This window comes from Dreissena polymorpha, chromosome 5 (genome assembly GCF_020536995.1).
Source record: "Dreissena polymorpha isolate Duluth1 chromosome 5, UMN_Dpol_1.0, whole genome shotgun sequence".
In the NCBI taxonomy this organism is placed as follows: Eukaryota; Metazoa; Mollusca; class Bivalvia; order Myida; family Dreissenidae; genus Dreissena; species Dreissena polymorpha.
In genome coordinates, this window is record NC_068359.1 from 126965354 (window position 1) to 126986990 (window position 21637).

A 21637-nucleotide genomic window follows, 5' to 3' on the forward strand; every position below is an offset into this window, starting at 1 on the left:
GAGCTACACAAATAAGAAAATAAATTCTTTTGATAACGGATGTGTATTTAAAACTTAGGATTTTCATCAACAATCAAATTGCATATTGTTGAATGTCGTTTTTGTTAGACTAACATTAATACAACAGATTTATCGTGTGTTTCATTCATTTCATTTGTCAGAAAGGTCTCTCAATTTAAGGCGTGTCCGTGGCGGGGTCACATGGTCCCTCGTGCACGGCGTGAAGGCTGTGTCCGTGATGGGTGCAGATGCCCTTTGCAAACTCACAGCTGAAATGTATATTACAAGTTAAGTTTAACAATTAAAAAACACAGCTTAAAGGTTAATAATAATTCAAAGCTACTCTGTTAATACAAACACGGCCCCTTTATGATTATTTTTGAGCATAGTTACAGTACCTGTTTTGGTAGGTCACATGTGTTTGTCCATCAAACGCACAGACGGGCTCGGGACTGTACGTGGAGCAGTCAGTGGCGAGCACGCTGACACAGTGTGGGCTGCCGATCTCGGGCTTCGCAGAAAGGGCGATGTCTAAACAGGCGTAAATATTGACTCTCAATTGTTGCCGATGTCGTGAAAAGTCAGCAATATGCCTAAACAGTTGTCCTTAACAGTAAACAATTGTTTGTCCACGTCGGGTTTATCAGCAAGGGCCAAGAGAAATTCTCATCGCCATAATAATTATCATCAGAATACTCATTATCCTTCGTAAATAAACTATTTAAAATTTGAACGAGAAAACTAGATATAAATGAATCATATATGTCTCTTTAATATTCAATATTCTCAATTGTCAAATCGTCTAAAAACTACTAATCGCATTTATGAACATGTGTCGAACAAAATGTGTATGCTTGTATTATAGCAATGAGTGACCATCTTGAAGAACATTAAATATAAATGAGCCGCTCTGTGAAAAGGGGGTTTAATGCTTGTGCGCAAAATATTGTCGCATATTAGCATGTTCAATCTGCACAGGCTTATCAGGGACGACACTTTCCGCCTTAATTTGATTTATGCTAAGAAGAGACTTTCTTTAAGCGAAAAGTATCATAAAGCGGAAAGTGTCATCCCTGATTTGCCTGTGCGGACTGCACAAGCTCATCTGGGACCACACTTTACGTACATGCATTTAAACCAATTTTCACAGAGCACGACTTAATTGCATGTGCAAACTAAAGAAATAAAATAAAGTAAAAACCTACCCAAAATAACGCAGAGACATACGATACGCAACATATTGAGGAGCAGTGATTTCTGACACTGACGATTTTGTAGTCCTATTTATTAAGACCAGTAAATCGTGATCTCACCAAGTCACGAAGTAGCGATTTCAACCACCAACGTGTTCCATATAGGTTATTTGACTGATAAGATGACTGTCTTGTGTCTCTGTGTTAAAGTCCAACGCGGAGATAGATAGGACAACGACATCATAACAAATAACTATCTGCTCCTACTTTTTCTTCGTTTTTTTCTGTCATTTTATAAAGTTTGTCGTTGCAATTAGTGATAAAAATGAGTGTCAATGGCATCTAATGGCTACAAATGCAAAAAAAAATGTTTGGTCGTTTGATACATGCATTTTATCATTTGAGAAATTAACGAGTTCCCTTCGCGCGACAGCGCATTAAATAAGGACCCGTGAGAAGGTTTTTAGTCTTATTTATAGTCTTATATATTGTTTGGAATAAGAATTCTCATAGCTGTAACGACCAGCTACTCTGTATTTTGAAACTAACTGAAATCATAGTTGATGATGTTTTACGCTCTATCCCGGTAAAAACATGGATTTTCTTAAGTGGACCACCGACTGAGATCAAGGAGCGGTCCCGGCTCGTGTTGTGGGTATTTGATATACCAACAACTGCATACGCAGGAAAATATTATGTATTTGCATATGGCTCTGTTATGTACAAAAAAAGTGTATTGCGATAGTCGATCCGGGTTAGATTGGTGTTATTAATTAAACAAAAATAGTAAATATGTTTGTGTCTGTATGTACAAGACTTCCTATTACAATTTAATCAAATACTCTTTGGGAACATATTGGTTAAACTAAGTTGGGCCAATCTTTATGAGGTCACAATATGATAATATGTCTTGATATTGTCAGGAGATAAAAGGTGACCGTTGTACTACTTAATGGCTTTTGTACGTAAGAACGGTGTTATCTGTGATGTCCTAAATTCCGGAACATTCGATGTCGATCAGTAAGCAACAGCCCGACGTTTCATTATTCCAATATTAAGCAGTAAAATAGGCGTGTTTGTTGATCATCAGTTCAGAACTATTAACCTTGCAATCATGCGCGTTCATTGGATGGTTCTTTTATGCGCAACAGGTGAATGATGTGTTAATTGTAATTATTTAGGCTGAAAAATAATGCAAACGTACAATATGATCGGTAAACTGTTCTTTAGAGTTTCGTATTAAAGAAATGAACTGATCAAACATGATTTGAATTATGCTTGTATGATATTAAAGTCTGATCTGGAAAGAGAGAGATATACTGACCACAGTAATTTTTCAACATGAATATACATACGTGAGAACTTTGTTCATTTATTATGAAGATTTTGATTATGATTTTCATGATCCTGATTTCTTATAGACAATGTTTATGAAATCAGAAGTTCTCATTACATCAAGATTTGTGGTATGACTACTTTATTCTCTCTTTTTAGCAATTTTTAAATACATGTTGAAATATCTTTATATGTTTATATTAGGTTCATCGGAAAACATATTGTAGAATAATATTTTGTATTAAACTAATCATTGACTGGAGTATTTTTCATTATTTGTTAATGATATACGTTTATCATAAAAGTGTCGTAATAACTTATGTTTCTAGTTGGTAGGTTATCCTTCTATCCTCGGAAATCTTGTATCAAAAGGACGTCTGGTATTTCGGTGCTAGTAACAAGGTTCCAGTACTTAGGGATTAAAGTAAAGAAAGTAACACTGATGTTCGCGTCATTGCAGTTGCGAATGCGCAGAATTTCAACGGCGGCGACTCCACTTGGTACTGCGGTATCCTGGCCAATGAAAACTGCAGCATTCACATCGCCGAGCCCAGATGTGGAACGGACCTCATCACATACACAAACATGTACACTACACTGTGAAATATACATATTTATATGAACTTATTATTTTACTTTTGAAAGGCCACTTATGGGGAGTGTAAAAGGATTAATGATTACATAACATTGCATAAAAATATTGAAACAAGAAAGTAAAGACTTATTTTGTTTCGTTTGGTTTTACATTTTTGTGCAATATAACTACAAAACAGTAAACAAGTTTGTTATACGTTAACGAATACGTTTCTATAAATTGAGATTGAGATAACGTACCGACACAGTATATGGACGAAAACTGTGAATCGTAACACAACATCAGAGCTAAGTATAAGATTCATCGCTATACATTTGAGTCGCGCTCTAAAAAAAATGTGATTTAATGCTTGCTTGATCGTTAAATGTCGATCCAGATTAGCCTTTGCAGTCCGCACAGACTAATAAGGGACGCCACTCCGCACAGACTAATATGGGACGCCACTTTCCGCCCAAACTGGATTTTCGTCAAGAAGTATTCCTTTAAAGAATGATACAATACAAGCGGATAGTGTCGTCACTTATAAGCCTGTAATGACTGCACAGGCTTATCTGGGACGACACTTAACGCAAATGAATAAAATCCCCTTTTCAAATAGCGAGGCTCATTTATATTCAGGTGTGCACTAGGACAGGCTCACTGCAAGGATGCCACTGTAAATCAGTTGCACATGGGTCCATGCGGAGATGGCGGTACCACGACCAGAAGCCCTGAACAGATTGTGCACGGAAGCGAGGTACGTGTAGGTCAGTTGATTACAGCTGGTTCACGGTGGCAAGTTACGTGTATTTTAATTAATTTCAGCTGGTTTACAGTAGCGAGGTACGTGTATGTCATTTAAGTATAGCAGGTTCACTGTAGCGAGTTACGTGTATGTTATTTGAATACATCTGGTTCACCAAGGCGAAATACGTGTATGTCACTTGATTACATATTGTTAATTGTATCGAGGTACGTGTATGTCACTTGATTACACATGGTTAACGGTAACGAGGTACGTGTATATCACTTTATAACAGATGGTTCACGGCAACGAGGTACATGTATGCCAATTGATTACACATGGTTAACTGTAGCGAGGTACGAGTATATCGCTTGATTACCGATGGTTCACTGTAGCAAGGTACGTGTATGTCAATTGATTACAGGTGGTTCAAGGTAGCGAGGTACGTGTTTGCCAATTTATTACAGATGGGTAACTGTAGCGAGGTACGTGTATATCGCTTGATTACAGATGGGTAACTGTAGCGAGGTACGTGTATATCGCTTGATTACCGATGGGTAACTGTAGCGAGGTACGTGTATATCGCTTGATTACAGATGGTTCACGGTAGCGAAGTTCGTGTATATCACTTGATTAAAAATGATCACGGTAGCGAGGTATGTCAATTGATTTCAGATCGTTACCTGTAGCGAAGTAAAACGTACACGTAGCAAGATACGAATAACATGTGGTGCAATCAAACAAAGTACAATTACATATACTAGTTAATTGAAGTGAAGAATTAACAAGACTATTGCCAAGCAATATATGTCCCCTACCGGCTCCACCATTGTCAGAAATTCCACCATTGTCAGATTTTTTTTTAAATATTTGTTGCCATAGCAACCAGAAGTTTTGACGCAGGAAGAAAATGAAATAACGTGCATAATGTCCATATTGCCATCTATCCATGTTTCAATTTTAATGAAAAAATATTAAGAACTTTTAAAGTTATCGCAGGATCCAGAAAACAACAATTTTCAGCAGTATTTCTAGTCTATTTGTTGCCATAGCAACCAGAATTTTTGACGGAGGAACAAACTTAAATGACGTGCATAATGTCCATATTGCCATTTATCCATGTTTCAAGTTTCATGAAAAAATATTAAGATCTTTAAGTTATTACAGGATCCAGAAAAGTGTAACTGACTGACGGACTGACGGACGGACAGATGGACTGACGGACAGAGCGCAAACCATAAGTCCCCTCCAGTGAAACCGGTAGGGGACAATAACACGTGAACGATATACGATAAACATGTTTTGCCTTAAAGCGAAGTACGGATTAATTTTAGTTTACTTCACTGTAGGACGGTTTGAAATGCACACATTTAACGGTAGCGAAATACAAACTGAACGTAGTTCACGTTATCGAAATAAGAACTGTGCTGATATCTAGGTGGCTAAAAAGAATTAGACGTAGTTTCACCGTAGTGAGTTAGAATGGCAGCGAGGTATACATTAAACGTAGTGCACGGTTACGAGGTACACGGTGTACGTACTTTAAAGTAGAACGCTACGAAGAGCACAAGTTCATAATAGCAACGTACGAATTGCAAACAGTGGGTGGTACTGATGTTCGAATTACACGTAACTTACGGTAGCGAGATGCGCATTTCAAAGCGAAGAGACAGGAACAAGTCAATGATTTTTTCATGTGATGCTGCTTCAACAAGCACTTGATTAATTTCATTGTTGTTCTTTTTTTGAGTTCTGTTTAAACAAATTTAAAGTTTCCGTCATGCCAGTTTGACATTTACATGTTCCATTTCAGCGAATTGATGCGTTATTACATGATGGATGGAGATCACAATTATATTAGTTATCGAACGGGATATATATATAGATTACCTTTCAAACGTTTCAAACGGAATGCATTGAAAATGAATAAATCTTTCTTAAGAGCATATGTGCCGCCTAAATAAAGATGTATTTGACAAATATAACATTTGTTTTCGCAGCTTGTATTAGATTTCCAATGCGTAGTGTTGGGTCACAGAGGATGTGAGCCAGCCATGAACGAAAAGATCTGTGGCACGGACGGGATCACATACCAGAACTTGTGAGTGAATCTGTTCATATATAAGGGATAACATACTAGAACTTGTGAGTGAATATGTTCATCTGTAAGGGATCACATACCATAACTTTTTAATGAGCATTCACATCTGTAAGTCCATTGAAATATGGTCGTTAGAACTCTTTTCGCATGACGCTTGACCTTTTTCAAAATGATGTCTGGAATGTATTGTCCTGTATTATAGAGGCTATTCGTCACTTGCAGTTCATTAAAGAGAAGCGAACTTAACAAGACTTCATTTGCTGACAATGTTTCAAAAGTTTCATTATATTTATAGATAATTAAGAACGTAAACAAATAACCACATACATTGAAAGTTCCAACGTTATGAATTGGAAGAGAACTAAATACGCATTTAACATTTGACCACTTCAACACACAAACTTAATATTTGATGTCCACTTCTCTCGACAGCTGCGAGTACGAGAAAGCGAGGTGCATGCACAGGGACCTGCACGTGGCGAAACTAGGGGACTGCAGCGCGTAAACCGGATGTGCATTCGTGTTTATGTTACATCTTAAGGCGGCAAATCAATAAAATACTTCATAATTTACTTATGCCAGATTAAACGCTCGCTGTTGTTTGTAGACAACGGACGCTGGTGAAATGTTTAAGCGATGTTCATATCACTTCTAACAACACACTTTAACTACAACGACCAATCAAATCACTGCTTACAATACACTACAACTACAACGACCAATCATATCACTGCGAACAACACGCTACAACTACAACGACCAATAAAATCACTGCTTACAACACACTACAACTACACCGACGAATCAAATCACTGCTTTCAACAACTTAAACGGCCAAACAGCCTACTTAAAGCACAGGAAATGCCGCAGCAATCGAATCGTGTAATGCAGTAGAACGCATGCATGTTAACAGCAAAATGATTGTATATACACCTATTATACCCACAAACATTGACCTTAATGATAAAAAGTTGTTTTTCGCAAATGTGGATAAAGTATGAATCTTTAAATTTACCTTTAAATGCTTTAACAACTAAATAAGACGCAACATGTATTGTAAAGATCAACCATTTTTAATGCAAATTTCTTTTGCTTTTCAAAAATTTATAGTCATTAAGATGTGCTTTTTAAAATAAATTACCGCAGATCAGTCTGCATCATTTCTTACATGTCGATTAACGAAATAAGTCAATAACTATTTGCCAGGAGCACACCTACATGCAGAAGGTAAATTATTGATTAAAACAAAAACTTGAATAGTAAAAGTTTTGTCAGCTGTAGTTAACAAATAAGAAGCCCACGTTAAATTTAAAAGGTCAAAATACGCGACAGAATTATCACAACCAACTACAAAGTCAGTTACCGTACTTTTTATTAATAAAGCATAAATACGATACAAATAAAGCTGAAACTTTACTAATATACGTATATACAAGATTTGTCAGAAGACAGCGCGCTCGACTATTCAAAGTGCTTGTAAGTATAACGTAAGCCATCATGGTTAAATTGTTCATATGCAATAAGGTCAAGGTAATATAGTCATATTCTAATTGGAAGAGGACCATAATTGAAACATATTGATCGCTTATGTTTTAAAGAAGTTTTACATTGATGGAGGTAAATTTTCCACAATCTATTGAACATTTGTAAAGACATAAAACAAACTAATAAGATAAAAAGATAAGTATTGATGCAAAGCATCAAAGGGTGTCTGGTATTTCAGTGTAAAAGGCACTCAATGAAGTTACATGGAACGATTTTTTTTCTACTGTAAATATTAATATATTAGCCGATTATTTTAATCAAAATAGAAAACGATACTGGTATAACCATTATCTATGATTTTGTGTTATAACCCTTAAATAACCATTATCTATGATGTAGTGTTATAACTCCCAAATAACCATTATATATGATGTTGTGTTGTAACCCCCAAATATTCCATAGTTCATTTTATTAACATTGGTTTCCTTTTTATCTGGCATCCGTGTGCAATTTTCATTAAAGGAACATAACTGTGTAGGTTTTTAAAAAATCTGCTTCATCTCACAAAATGCGCATTGATAGTGCCACCTAAAAAAGTCCATACCAAAGGGTCCATACCACCTGGATAGTAATACGTGTCGCGCTTCTCGCCCTATATGTGGTTCTTAAAAAAATCTCCGAGGAGTGCTTGAATCTACGGAAACGGGTTGCTGGGACACAGCGCCTGCTTGATAAGCGGCTGCTTCCTTTATCACAACTCATTGTTACAATCAAGAATACGTGTCGCGCTTCACGCTCTATATGTGGTAGGGATAGTACTAAGGGCCTATGATAGACAACCATAAACAACAACAAAAATACATGCAAAATAGATGTGTTATTTGCATTTATTTGTTAATGTAAAAACACGTGTATTTTTTTATACTATATTTAAGAGATGTAAGAAATTTTAATTAACGTTGTCACCACGCGGCATCCATTAATTTTAATAAAAATGTGCAACGTTGTATTGAGGTCGCATTAAAACGCAGTATTATCAAATTGTATTTAAAATTATATATATTATATAAATAAAATAAACAATAAATAAAAAAATGCTCCCCGCCTGGGAATCGAACCCACCAACTCCCGATTGCTAGGTAGACACCTCATCAACTACACCACACCGACTGATGAAAGTTTCAGACAAAAATGTTTTGACTATTCATTTTAAGTTTCACCGGTTCGCGTATTTGCCCAGTCCCTGTGATCTTTTATTAGTGCCCAGTCCCTGTGTTTAGCTATTAATCAAAAGAATTAAATGTGCATTATTGGCAATAAATGTAATAAATATAATAGGCACACTAATTTACACAAACAATCACCACTATGCAAGGTATTCTTAAAACGAAAATATATACATTGATCCGTACAATAACTGCTCCTCCCATAAGCGATAAAAAAATGCATTACATACTAGTCGCCGCTCTCCAGAGCGACGCCAATAATAATAAGTTACGTGAGTTATAATGCTAACGTTTGTAGTTGCTGAATGCCCATATTTCCAAAAACTGACAATATGATTCTTGTCCACAGTTCATGAAAACCTAATTTTTAGACAGAATATGATTAATTATTGCAATTATATTTCTGAGTTATATAAAAATAAAAAATTGTTGGGATGGTTAGACAGTATTCCAAAAATACAATAATAAAAATAAATAATTTTTTTGTACCATGTTTAAAAAGACAAGAGCTGTGTTTGTGAAACACATTCCCCCCTTCTGCGCTTTGAAGCCATATATTTGACCTTTGACCTTGAAGGATGACCTTGACCTTTCACCACTCAAAATGTGCAGCTCCATGAGATACACATGCAAGCCAAATATCAAGTTGCTATCTTCAATATTGCAAAATGTATGACCAGGGTTTAAGTTTTGGGACACACACATACAATGACAGACACAGTCCAAAAACAATATACCCCCTTCATTCAATCCGGGGGAACAAAAAATTCTTTTTAGGTGGGAGTGGGTTGGGGTGGGGGTGGAGAGGGGAGAATAATGTGGGCGGGTGGTCATTTATTGAGGGGGGATTCTGGGGTGGGGCGTGGGTGATGGTTTGAGTGGAGTCCATTGTGGTATGTAAGGTAAGTGTTGTTTTATCAAAGTATGAATCAAATCTGATCATAAATAAAGAAGTTATGGCAATTTTAGCAAAATTTAATAATTTGACCTTAAGAGTCAAGGTAATTCAAAGGTCAATGTCAAATTTAACTTGTCAGGTACAGTACCCTCATGATAATAAGAAAGTTTTTGAAGTTTAAAAAGAAAAAGCCTTGATACTTTAGAAATAAAGTGGATCTAAACACAAAATTTAACCAAATAATCAAAATTACTAAGTCAAAAAGGGCCATCATTCCGTCAAAATGCCAACCAGAGTTATGCAACTTTTCCTGTTCAGTCCCCTTATGATGATTAGCGAGTATTCCAATTCTGAAAGCAATAGCTATGATACTTTAGGAGTAAAGATAACCAAAACACAAAACTGACCCAAATTTTAAATTTTTTAAATATAAAAGGGGCCATAATTCTGTCAAAATGCAAATCAATGTTACATAATTTTGCCTGCACAGTCCCCTTATTATAGTTAGTAAGTGTTGCAAGTACGAAAGCAAAAGCTTTGATACTTTAGGAATAAAGTGGACCTAAACACAAAACTTAACCAAATTTTCAATTTTCTAAGTAATAAAAAGAAACATAATTCTTACAAAATGCTTGATACAGTTGTCTGCTCTTAATTATTATTCGGGGTCATGTTTGTTAGGAAGTATGCAAAATATGAAAGCAATATGTCAAGGGACATAAAAATATTTGAGGTAGCACGCAATCAATAATATGCATGTTCTAAGTGGGAAAAGGGCAATAATTCTTACAAAATGCTTGTTACAGTTGTCTGCTCTTGTTTATAGATTGGGGTCATGTTGGTAAAAAAGTAAATATGAAAGCAATATGTCAAGGGACATAGACAATAGTTGAGGTGGTACGCACTCTTTAACATACATTTATCAAGAATATGCATATTCTAAGAGAAAAAGGGCCATTATTCTTACAAAATGCTTGATACAGTTGTCTGCTCTTGTTTGTAGATTGGGGTCATGTAGGCAAAGAAGAATGCAAAATATAAAAGCAATATGTCAAGGGACATAGAAAATATTCCAGGTGGTACGCAAACTTTAACATTCCAACGCTCACGCTCACGCCGACGCCGGGGTGAGTAGGACAGCTCAACTATATATATATGTTTCATATATAATAGTCCAGCTAAAAATGTATTTCCTCGTTTACATTCATACAAAACGCGTATTACTATTTGATAATCAACGAACAGTTCAATAATGGTTCAGATTAAATGTGTTATAAAATGGGAAACTCGTTTAACAAGGGCTGTTTGTAAAACATGCATGCCCCCCATATGGACTGTCAGTTGTAGTTGCAGCCATTGTGTGAATACGTTGTTTGTCACTGTGACCTTGGCCTTTGACCCAGTGACCTGAAAATCAATAGGGGTCATCTGCCAGCCATGATAAATGTACCTACATGTATGAAGTTTCTTGATCCTAGGCCTAATTATTCTTGAGTAAACATCAGGAAACCATTTTACTGTTTCGAGTCACTGTGACCTTGACCTTTGACCTAGTGACCTGAAAATTAATAGGGGTCATCTGCCAGTCATGTTCAATGTACCTATGAAGTTTCATGATCCTAAGCATTATTGAATTATCATCCGGAAACCATTTCACTGTTTCTAGTCACTGTGACCTTGACCTTTGACCTAGTGACCTGAAAATCAATAGGGGCCATTTGCCAGTCATGATCAATGTACATATGAAGTTTCATGATCCTAGGCGTAAGCATTCTGGAGTTATCATCCGGAAACCATTTTACTATTTCGAGTAACTGTGACCTTGACCTTGACCTAGTGACCTGAAAATCAATAGGGGTCATCTGCCAGTCATGATCAATGTACCTATGAAGTTTCATGATCTTACGCCTAAGCATTCTTGACTTATCATCCGGAAACCATTTTACTATTTCGAGTCACTGTGACCTTGACCTTTGACCTAGTGACCTGAAAATCAATAGGGGTCAGCTGCCAGTCATGATCAATGTACCTATTAAGTTTCATGATCCTAGGCTTAAGCGTTCTTGAGTTATCATCCGGAAACTATCTGGTGGACGGACCGACCGACCGACGGACCGACCGAAAGACCGACATGTGCAAAACAATATACCCCCTCGTCTTCGAAGGGGGCATAAAAAGCTCAATTAGGTTCGGTATTCGTGTTACAAAAAGAAATTATTCATCTTGTTAAATCGGCCAATTGTCATATAAATAACAACATTAACAGATGTAAATACACGTCTAATGCCGTTATATTGTTCGAATCATCCAAAATCTCAATCAGATCAAGGAAAATATAATAGTTCTGCCATAAGAGATACATGAAGCAAATGATCATTTTCAAATATAACAATAAAACTGCATGATGAAAACAACATATACTGTTTCTAAGCAGATAATTCCATAAACATTTTATTATTTATGTTTATACACCAGTTGTCCCATGGCGTTTCTTTCTGAGTTACGGGAATGGCGTTACGACTATATATTAGGTACCCAAATAATTGTGAGGTGTTTCGTTTGAATTTATTTTAAATAACAGTATCGATAAAATATGACAGTATTGTGAAAAAAATGCCATACACAATTTATATTAAAATCATACGCAGTTAAGGAATATAGAGATGTCTACATAGACCCAAGTGGACATTATTCTTCGAGGCGTGCTATATTAAATAAATTACGAAAGTTAATCATATTTATTTGCACATGTTTAAATGACAAACAGATCACATGTGTCGATGTTATAGGGGCTTTTTAACATTTTGTAATTTTATACATGTTTTTAAGCGCCTATCCGAGTATGAGACTAAGGGAAAATGTCGGAAAACCTTTTGTTACTATGTTTAGCCCATTTAGCTTCGCATTCTAAAAATTTGAACCAGATCTGGTAATTTTAAGTTCCAAGTTCATCCCACATTAAAATAAGGCATGGGTTGGTAGATTAATATTTAACGTTGGAAAGTCACGTCACGTGATATACAGTATATACCATACGATTTACAGGGATATTAAAACATAATAATGTTAAAATTACCAGTGACGCATGATTTCAATGTCATACTAAGCTAGCCAAAGTAACATGGTAAGACACAATATATTAAATAAAATATGGAAAAACGTTTAAACAAACAATATTGAGTATAATGATCCTTAAGACAAATGTCATGCTTCAAACAAACAATCGGAGTTATACAATTATTGTCGAATGTTTTATACAAATATAAGTGGCATACACACAAGTGCAATTGATACAAATGCAACACGCAGGTGCATTTGCATTTGGCTGTGCCATTCGTGACATCATTTCTCTTTTCTATAAAGTATGATCCAATATCTTCGTTTCAAACTATTTGGTAATTAGATTACAAAATTACGTACATTGAAACTACAACATTCCCATGAAGACAAAACTACGTTAAAATGTATGGTGTACCTTGGTTGAAAGAACAATGTAAATAACACTGAACATCCAATGTCATGCGGCTGATTTCAACTAATAAAGAACAGCTTTTACAAATTGCCGCTTATTGAATTTCTCAATACAACAAAGTCGTTTACAATGGTCCAAGATTGTTATAATGGTTGAAAAGCCCACCGTCCAAACAAAAACAGTCGAGAGAAGATGTTTACATATACCCAACGAATATAATTAGTCGCAATCAGTTATCAATGAATGATAAAGCATGCAAAAATGTTGTTGTAATCCATCTGAACATATTAATAGCATTTGAAAAATTAATTAAACAATTTTTTTACATGTATCCGTCATTCCAGACACCGTACATGTCCGAATTGACGAATAAAAAGATGATTATTTTATTTCATAAACTTACACAATAATACAATCGAACAATGGCAATTGTTCATTTTCATTTGTATTGCGAATTAATACATTTCCGCATGTCAGACTGCAATCAAGGAGTCAGGACATCACTTGTTCTACGTAGGTAGGAATATCGTAGAAAGCTTATACAGGGCTCCGTGTTAATTAACATGGTAGGAAATATATACACTGTGATACTAAGTCAAATGAGAAATAGCGTCAAACGTCAACCCCATAATAACAGTATGTCAATATTTTTTCTCAATATTTTCATTGATACTCATCACATCTTGGTTTTAAAAACATAATGTATAGTAGCCCAGTATAGTAGTGACTTAATATTATCGTATACCTTTGATAAGACACGACCCAATGATGATGGATCGTACCATAATTAACAAATCATCAATGCATGTTCACATATGTACAATTGTATTTACATTCATGTTTACCATTAAAAAATACTTACATATACATTGAAATTAAAAACAAACAGTTGATGAAAATATATCAAAGTTAACTATTTTAGTAAGAACAAGAGATTGCCAAGCAATATGGTCCCCTACCGGTGAAACTCCACCATTGTTAGTAAAAAAAAATTATATTTGTTTTCATAGCAACCAGAATTCTTGACGTAGGAACAAAATGAAATGACGTGCATAATCTTCATATTGCCATCTATCCATGTTTCAAGTTTCATGAAACAATATTTAGAACTTTTAAAGATATCGCAGAATCCAGAAAAGTGTGACGGACTGACTGAAAGGCAGACTGACAAACAGAGTGCAAACCATAGGTTTCACCGGTAGGGGACAATAAATGATTTTGCCATTATTACTTACTCTTATGATAAGGCTTGTGACATAGCAGAAACATAGCAGAAACTGAAGAGCATTATGAACACAGACACGTATCATACCCTTAGTGGTGAAATACACAAATTAAGTACAAAGTATTTACATGAAATGAACTTCAAAACAGGCGTCAAACTATGAACAAGAAACACGCAATTTAAATATAACAAGGGCTGTTTGTAAAACATGCATATGGGCTGTCCGTTGTTGTGGAAGCCATTGTCTGAATACTATTTTTGTCACTGTGACCTTGACCTTTGACCTAGTTACCTGAAAATCAATAGGGGTCATCTGCGAGTCACGATAAATGTACCTATGAAATTTCATGATCCTAGGCGTATGCGTTCTTGAGTTATCATCCAAAAACCATTTTACTATTTCGGGTCACCGTGACCTTGACCTTTAACCTAGTGACCTCAACATCAATAGGGGTCATCTGCGAGTCATTATCAATCTACCCATGAAGTTTCATGATCTTAGGCGTATGCGTTCTTGAGTTATCATCCGGAAACCATTTTACTATTTCGGGTCACCGTGACCTTGACCTTTGACCTAGTGACCTCAAAATCAATAGGGGTCATCTGCGAGTCATGATCAATCTACCCATGAAGTTTCATGATCCTAGGCGTATGCATTCTTGAGTTATCATCCGGAAACCATTTTACTATTTCGGGTCACCGTGACCTTGACCTTTGACCTAGTGACCTCAAAATCAATAGGGGTCATCTGCAAGTCATGATCAATGTACCTATGAAGTTTCATGATCCTAGCCCCAAGCGTTCTTGAGTTATCATCCGGAAACCACCTGGTGGACGGACAGACCGACATGTGCAAAGCAATATACCTCCTCTTCTTCGAAGGGGGGGGGCATAATGAAATGGAAATTGCAAACGCGTTCACGCATAGTTTGTAATTCTCGACAAAAAGCATCATATATGTTTATAATATAAACAGAGACGTGATATGCAATGGATGTAAAAGATATGATACATATCAAAACAAATTGAATTATAAGTACATTTGAAACAATTACATATAAATTTTGAAAATTCTGTTTAACCGTTATACAGCGTTAAATATTGAATTTCTGTATATGTAGATAGTTCAAGCTACTTTATTTTTTGTGACTAACAGCACCACGAAAAAAAGTGTCCCTATACGAATTATGCAGCTTCTTGAAGAAAAATTTAAAGATAGGTGTAGGTTAACTAGTCATTATTAATGAAAAAATGTGATCAAATTCAGGAATTGACCGATTATAAATGTGGCCATGCAAAGCATTTAAATAACATACTAGGCAGCTATAATCGTTTCGATGACTATCTTCCATATATCGCAGGTTAAACAAGTCAAAAATGAAGTGAAAAGAAACAAACAAAACATACCGCAAACAAGTACTTTGCAGTAAGTTCTTTTATACTGAATAAATTATCCGAGTGAACGGAGGCTCTCGCAAAACATTAATGTTAAATAAATGTAAAAGCAAGGCCCCGCGTTGAGACCCAAATGATCTGAACTGTTTTGAGCTGGTATTGTCTCACCATAGTCATCTAAAAACGTTGCCATCCTACCCCCGACATGTAAACGAAACGGTACCAATTTATAAACTCGACCAAGATACCTTACACAACAGTTCTGTATAAGTTTCTTAAACATTGAACTCAAGTTACACTTATTGAGTGTTCAAAAGGTTTCACTGTTGCCATACAAGCTAAATTACCTCGCCCCATGGCGGACATGTTTTTTCAAAGAACCGGAACCGGAACCAATTTCAAACTCGGCTCAGATAAAAAAAATATTCCCAAAAAGTTTCATAAAGATTGAACAAACTAGTTGAATTAAAGAGTTTGTACAATAAAGCATAAAAACGTTTGTAATTTTCGTGATCATAGGACCAAACGCTGATTTTTAAAGAAATAACAAGCTTGCGATACAGCCATACAAGATGAATTTCTTTTCCCCTGGACGCCTTCTTGTCAACCATTTTAAACTGTACCGAGATCACATTTGAACAAAGGTTCTGAGTAAGTAAATTGATGACTGGACACAAGATGTGACTCTAGACTTTTGTGTTAGGAACGGTTTCACTATGGCCATTAAACGAAAAATGTTTAATTTGGACTGGTTACCTAGTGTTTGGCCTTACGTTACCAAGTTCGAACAACGCCGAGATAGTATCACAACAAATGGTCTGACCAAGTTTCATGAACATTGAACAATAACTGTGGTCTTTAGAGCATGAAAATGCAAATATTGATGACATACGACGAAATATATGCAGGACGTAGGACACACGAAGAGCAAAGGGAATCCCAAAGGCTTACAGTGCGCGTTGTGGTCGGTTGATCTAACACGATTAGAAAGTTCGCAAGTTTTTACTATGGCCATATTGGAAAAATTGACCTGCCTCTCGTCAACCATGTTTTTTTTCGGAAAGGAACCACTTTAAATAAAGTAATTATTTGAATAAGGGTGCAGCGCAATTTTCATGATGATTTGGAAGCATTGCGACTGTTCACAAGATTATTTTTTTCAGTTTACTAAATGACCTCGGTTCTTACCCCAATGAGACCAAGTTTTGAACTCGGATGAACTATCATTGAGGCACGTTCTAACTACTTTTTATGAATATTGGAAAATAAATGTTGCCTCTAGAATGTTAAAAAGGAAAATGTTGACGACAGATAAAGAAAAGCTGCTCACAAAATCTCATCTGCGTACATAAGCAAATAGCTTTAAATTCAAACACAAGTTCAAGCAACATCAATGACTAAATGCTCATCCTTGTTACAAGTTATGTTTTTTACGCTATTATTCTTTCCATTTTGCAACATTTGAATCCAATATAAATTAGATACATCACGCACCACACAGTGTGTTGCCAAACGCAATGCGACAAGGACATCATCTCTACTCCTGCATGCTTTCTGTGACACCGGTTGTCTGTACAAGACTCATGATGGCAACGGTGTAGCTACTTGACAAGTCAAAGAATGAAATGTCGAAACGAACGTCTCCTTCCTGAAACACACATTACAATTCGGTGTATATAATCCCTAACGTATCTCTGCGAAATCAACACAAAAGTCCATATATATATATATATATATATATATATATATATATATATATATATATATATATATATATATATATATATTAGGGATGGCAAACCTAAGCAAATCCGTAACCGGTTAACCTGTTTTGATATTCGAGCGGTTAACCGGTTAACCGCCTGTCTTTGTACCACATAAATAAAAAACAACATCCGAAAAACGTATGAGTTTATAAACAATGTTTCATATGCTTGTCGGTAAACTGTGATATTTCTTTGTTGTAATATAAGCTTCACGTCATTTACACATAATGATTGTTCTACATCTCGATCAATAAAAGCTAGTGCATAATTTGAATTGTGTTGTGTTTTATTAACAGCCATTATCCTTTAAGAATTACATGCATTAACAGTTTGCTTATTAATAACAATTGTCAATTAGCGTAAATATATTTTGCAACAGGCAAATCGTTAAAGTTTGCAATACAGGGTCTTCCCCAGGCCATTTAAGCGCCCCTTGCCGGGGCGCTTGAATTTCGAAATCAGAGTCCCCGGGGCGCTTGAAATTTTCCGATCAGTGTATTCTTCAGTAAAAGAAAGTGGAGATTGTCCAAAAAAATCATGGTTTCCCTATCAGTGTATCAATATTCCCTGTTTTAAAAGAGCACTCGGTACCTACTTTCACAAGTAATCGCCATAAACACCACATGGGGTAATGGATAATCCACTGATAAGAGAATAGCATGACGCGCGTATCGATTATTCTAGCCACATTACACGGTCATTTAAATGCTGACAAGGATGTATCTGGTAACTTTCCAGTCGTCAAACTGTGAAGTTCATCGTCCAATCGGTTACGCGAATGCTTATGAGGGCGGGGTTAACTATCGACCATTATTTTTTATTGACGTCGGGCATGAAGTAAGAGTTTATCGCAGCTTGATTAGTAAGAAGTTGTACCATTTGAGTAATATAAACCGGTAATTAGTACAGTACAGAACATTTAAGACGGTTTAGGGCATCATCATCACACCTTTTTACTGTAAACAAGTGTAACCTATGACTCATAATAAATACGAGAAATTAATTGCAAGTGGTAAACAATTAATTATTTTAGCGAGTAAGTTGTGCAAATGACTCCCGGTTACAATTATGTGATAACAATTTATTTAATTCCAGTACATGTATATTTCAACATGTCCATTTATAGAACTGATTAACCTCGTTTTTCTGACATTTATTCGACACGTAATGCGCTTTAACAAATTTTCGTTGAATTAATTACGCACATTTGTGAATGTTTCGTCCGATAATCGATAGTTAGAAGACTGATGATGGCAACCGGCCGTGATCCTCGTGGACAACGTGAATTTCATGCATAATTCCGTCAAAACATTTATTCGACTCGTAAAGTGTTTAAACAAATTATCGTTGAATTTATAACGCAACAGTTAATATTTGTTGAAATCTCAAATCGGAATAATTAAATTTGTAATCCGAAACCCATTCCCGTAAGTCGATGTTAACGCGTTTTTAATCCGAAACACACTTCCGAATGTAAATGTAACCGCAACGTTAAATATTTTTGCTTCAAATTAGCAGTGCAAATTTATTTTGTGTCGAATCTTTTTCTCAATTAAAAAGAGCGCGAAAATTATGCAGCATGTACAACGTCGCGTCTATTGCATACAAATGGCGTGTATTGAGCGTTTTAACAAGCACACAACAGGTCAGGGGATTGACGCATATTCAGAGGCAATATTTCATAAAATCTATAAATAGTCACTTAAAAAATGGCAAGGTTTGTGTTAAAGAAATAACTGAAAGCGTTTATCGTAAATATTTACCAGAAAGAGATTGATAAAAACGGAATAAACGGGATTATCGGGTAATAAATAGAAACTTGAAAAATAGTAAGTATACAGTAATAGAGTCGGGTTGAAACGGATGTATTGGGGAATCGTTCGAGTCGGGATTTTACTATCTGTGCGGAAAAGTTTTAAAACAATTAAACAATAAAAAAAAAATATTTTTAAATGACTGGGGGATTTTTTTGAGAGTCATAGCGCAACAAATGACGTCTTTTGACGCTGTTTTTCTTTGAGTTATAACGCACCACAGAACGTGAATTGACACGTTAAATTAAAAAAAAAATCAACTTCGCGAGGGGACCCCTCCCGATCCCACCCCCGATCGGCCCCGGGGCGCCTGAAAAAATTCCTGGGGAAGGCACTGCAATAGATGTTAAAACAAAAGTGATCGGGTGTAATCAGTGTCACGCTTTATTGATTTTTATCAAGAAATGGTAGTCAAAACAATGGCATACTTCACGGCACGTGTAAATTGTGACATATCATATCATGCAAAAAAATAGTGTAATTGACTCTCTTTCTGAGCCAGTCATCTTTTTCGGAGTATTTACATAGCAGTCCAGTGATGTCAGCTTTACTGGAGATGGCTCACATCGAAATTCAGCGGGGTGTTTTAATCTAATGTGACTACGGAGCTTGGATGTACCCCCCTGCAACGACAGTGTCGTTGGGCATAGTATGCATGTAGCTGATTTCTTGTCAGCAGCCCGTTTGAAAAATGTCCAGGCATCCGATGATAGAGGCATGATTATAGTCACTTAACTTTTTAAATACGGGCTATCTGATCAAGCTTTACCGACTTTATACTGGATATTCACGTTGATGTTCTATTTATATAAAAAATAGGACATATCGCAGTCCAATGTGCTAATTGACAAGCGTAATTGGTCGGTTTATAATTTAAATTTATCGATATTTGAATAATTGAAACGCAATAGACTGTTAAGTGCTAAACAAACACACTGCATAGTAGGTGCTCCTGTGCCTGCTCATGATACCGCTGCACCCCGATGGTTTACAACTCTAATCGCTTTCGATCCACAGGGGGGCATCACGGGGTGCTTATTGCCGATAATTTGCGATCAGATTAGCGGATTAGCCAATACAGTGAAATGAAGTAAAAACAAAACTTACGATTTGAGCATTAATTTCGTTCAACAACAAAAATGCGTTTTCTGCAAAAGTAACCGAATATTAATTTTGTAATCGGTTAACCTCCTTAAGAAACGGATAACCGGTTAACCGATTAACCGTTGTCATCCCTAATATATATATATTTATTTATTTATATATGTGCGTGTGTGTGTGTGCGTGTGTGTGTGCGTACGCGTGTGTGTGCGTGCGTGTGTGTGTGTGTGTGTGTAATGTTCTTTATTTTAAATCAAGAATGAATATGTTGTATTTTTAATACGCATAAGCTAAATTAAAAACAATAACAAGTTACTAAATAATAAACTATATTCTTAAAGTGTTCTTTTTAAAGAATAATACAATGGCTATTATAATATTTACCTTCTCTTTATGTTGATGACTAAGTATGTCCAGAAACATAGAATACTCTTTCAGATGTCCTGTAGCATCCTTGTATGTGTCGATCAATCGGTCTGCATACTTTTTAAGATCAGACTTCGTCAAAGAATAGACCAGTTCACGCGTGACGTCACGCGCACCTGCGTGTTTACATCCGGGCTATATTGGTAGTCAAAAGAAAGATACAATCAATGGGGAGAAATAGAGCGTGATCGGTTAAATTTAAACGATTATATTTAGATTTTATTTTTCAACATGCCAACAAGTTGTTCTACGTAACTGAAACAAATAAGATTGAACACAATGAATAAATAGATCAAATTTAAATAAAAAACATTTACAAATTAACCATAATGTCTGGGCAGGGACCTTTACCCTGGTCCGGGAAAACTAACATGTTGACACATTAAATAAACATTTAATTAAATTAAATGCAATAGTTTTCATTTGATTGTTTGCATCAATCTTAAAATCGTTTAAGCCTTTGTATACCGGTGTTTTATTGCCCCTTTGTTCTGCCTAATCCGATTATCTCGTTTTGATCAGATATTGTCCAGACCTAACTAACAACATGGTGTCATAAATCACACTAGGTGGCAGATGACAGTCTGGTCATTAAACGCAATTGATGATGCCACCATGTCTTCATTCTGGTAGTATTAAGTAACTAGGCATTTGGTTGAATAAATTTACCACCGACATACTTAACAGTTGCTTAAATTAGATATGTTACATAATTATTGTACAAATTTGAAGTCTATAGATTATCAGAAATTGAACACGGTAAAGAAAAAGGCCCGTTTTATTTATAAAAAAAAATAAAGTATTTATGAATTATAAAATGTAAATAAAAAATATTTAACGTATTTAGCGGGCATCGGTTAATTATAAATACGTCATTCAGT

General features: G+C 35.7%; 1 protein-coding gene across 1 annotated transcript; it reads left to right on the plus strand.

Moving 5' to 3' along the window:
• Positions 1–2176: 2176 nt before the first annotated feature.
• Positions 2177–6520, plus strand: LOC127832152 (agrin-like). The gene is made up of 5 exons (XM_052357458.1): positions 2177–2344; positions 2989–3115; positions 3742–3859; positions 5848–5948; positions 6381–6520. The coding sequence occupies exons 1-5, from the start codon at positions 2308–2310 to the stop codon at positions 6451–6453; spliced, it is 456 nt and encodes a 151-aa protein (XP_052213418.1). The 5' UTR covers positions 2177–2307; the 3' UTR covers positions 6454–6520.
• The last annotated feature ends 15117 nt before the right edge of the window (positions 6521–21637 follow it).

Coding starts and splice junctions, on each gene's coding strand:
- LOC127832152 (XM_052357458.1), top strand. CDS start 2,308: ATGCGCGTTCATTGGATGGTTCTTTTATGCGCAACAG. Junction 2,345..2,988: donor GGTTCTTTTATGCGCAACAG/GTGAATGATGTG, acceptor GCGTCATTGCAG/TTGCGAATGCGCAGAATTTC. Junction 3,860..5,847: donor AGATTGTGCACGGAAGCGAG/GTACGTGTAGGT, acceptor TTGTTTTCGCAG/CTTGTATTAGATTTCCAATG.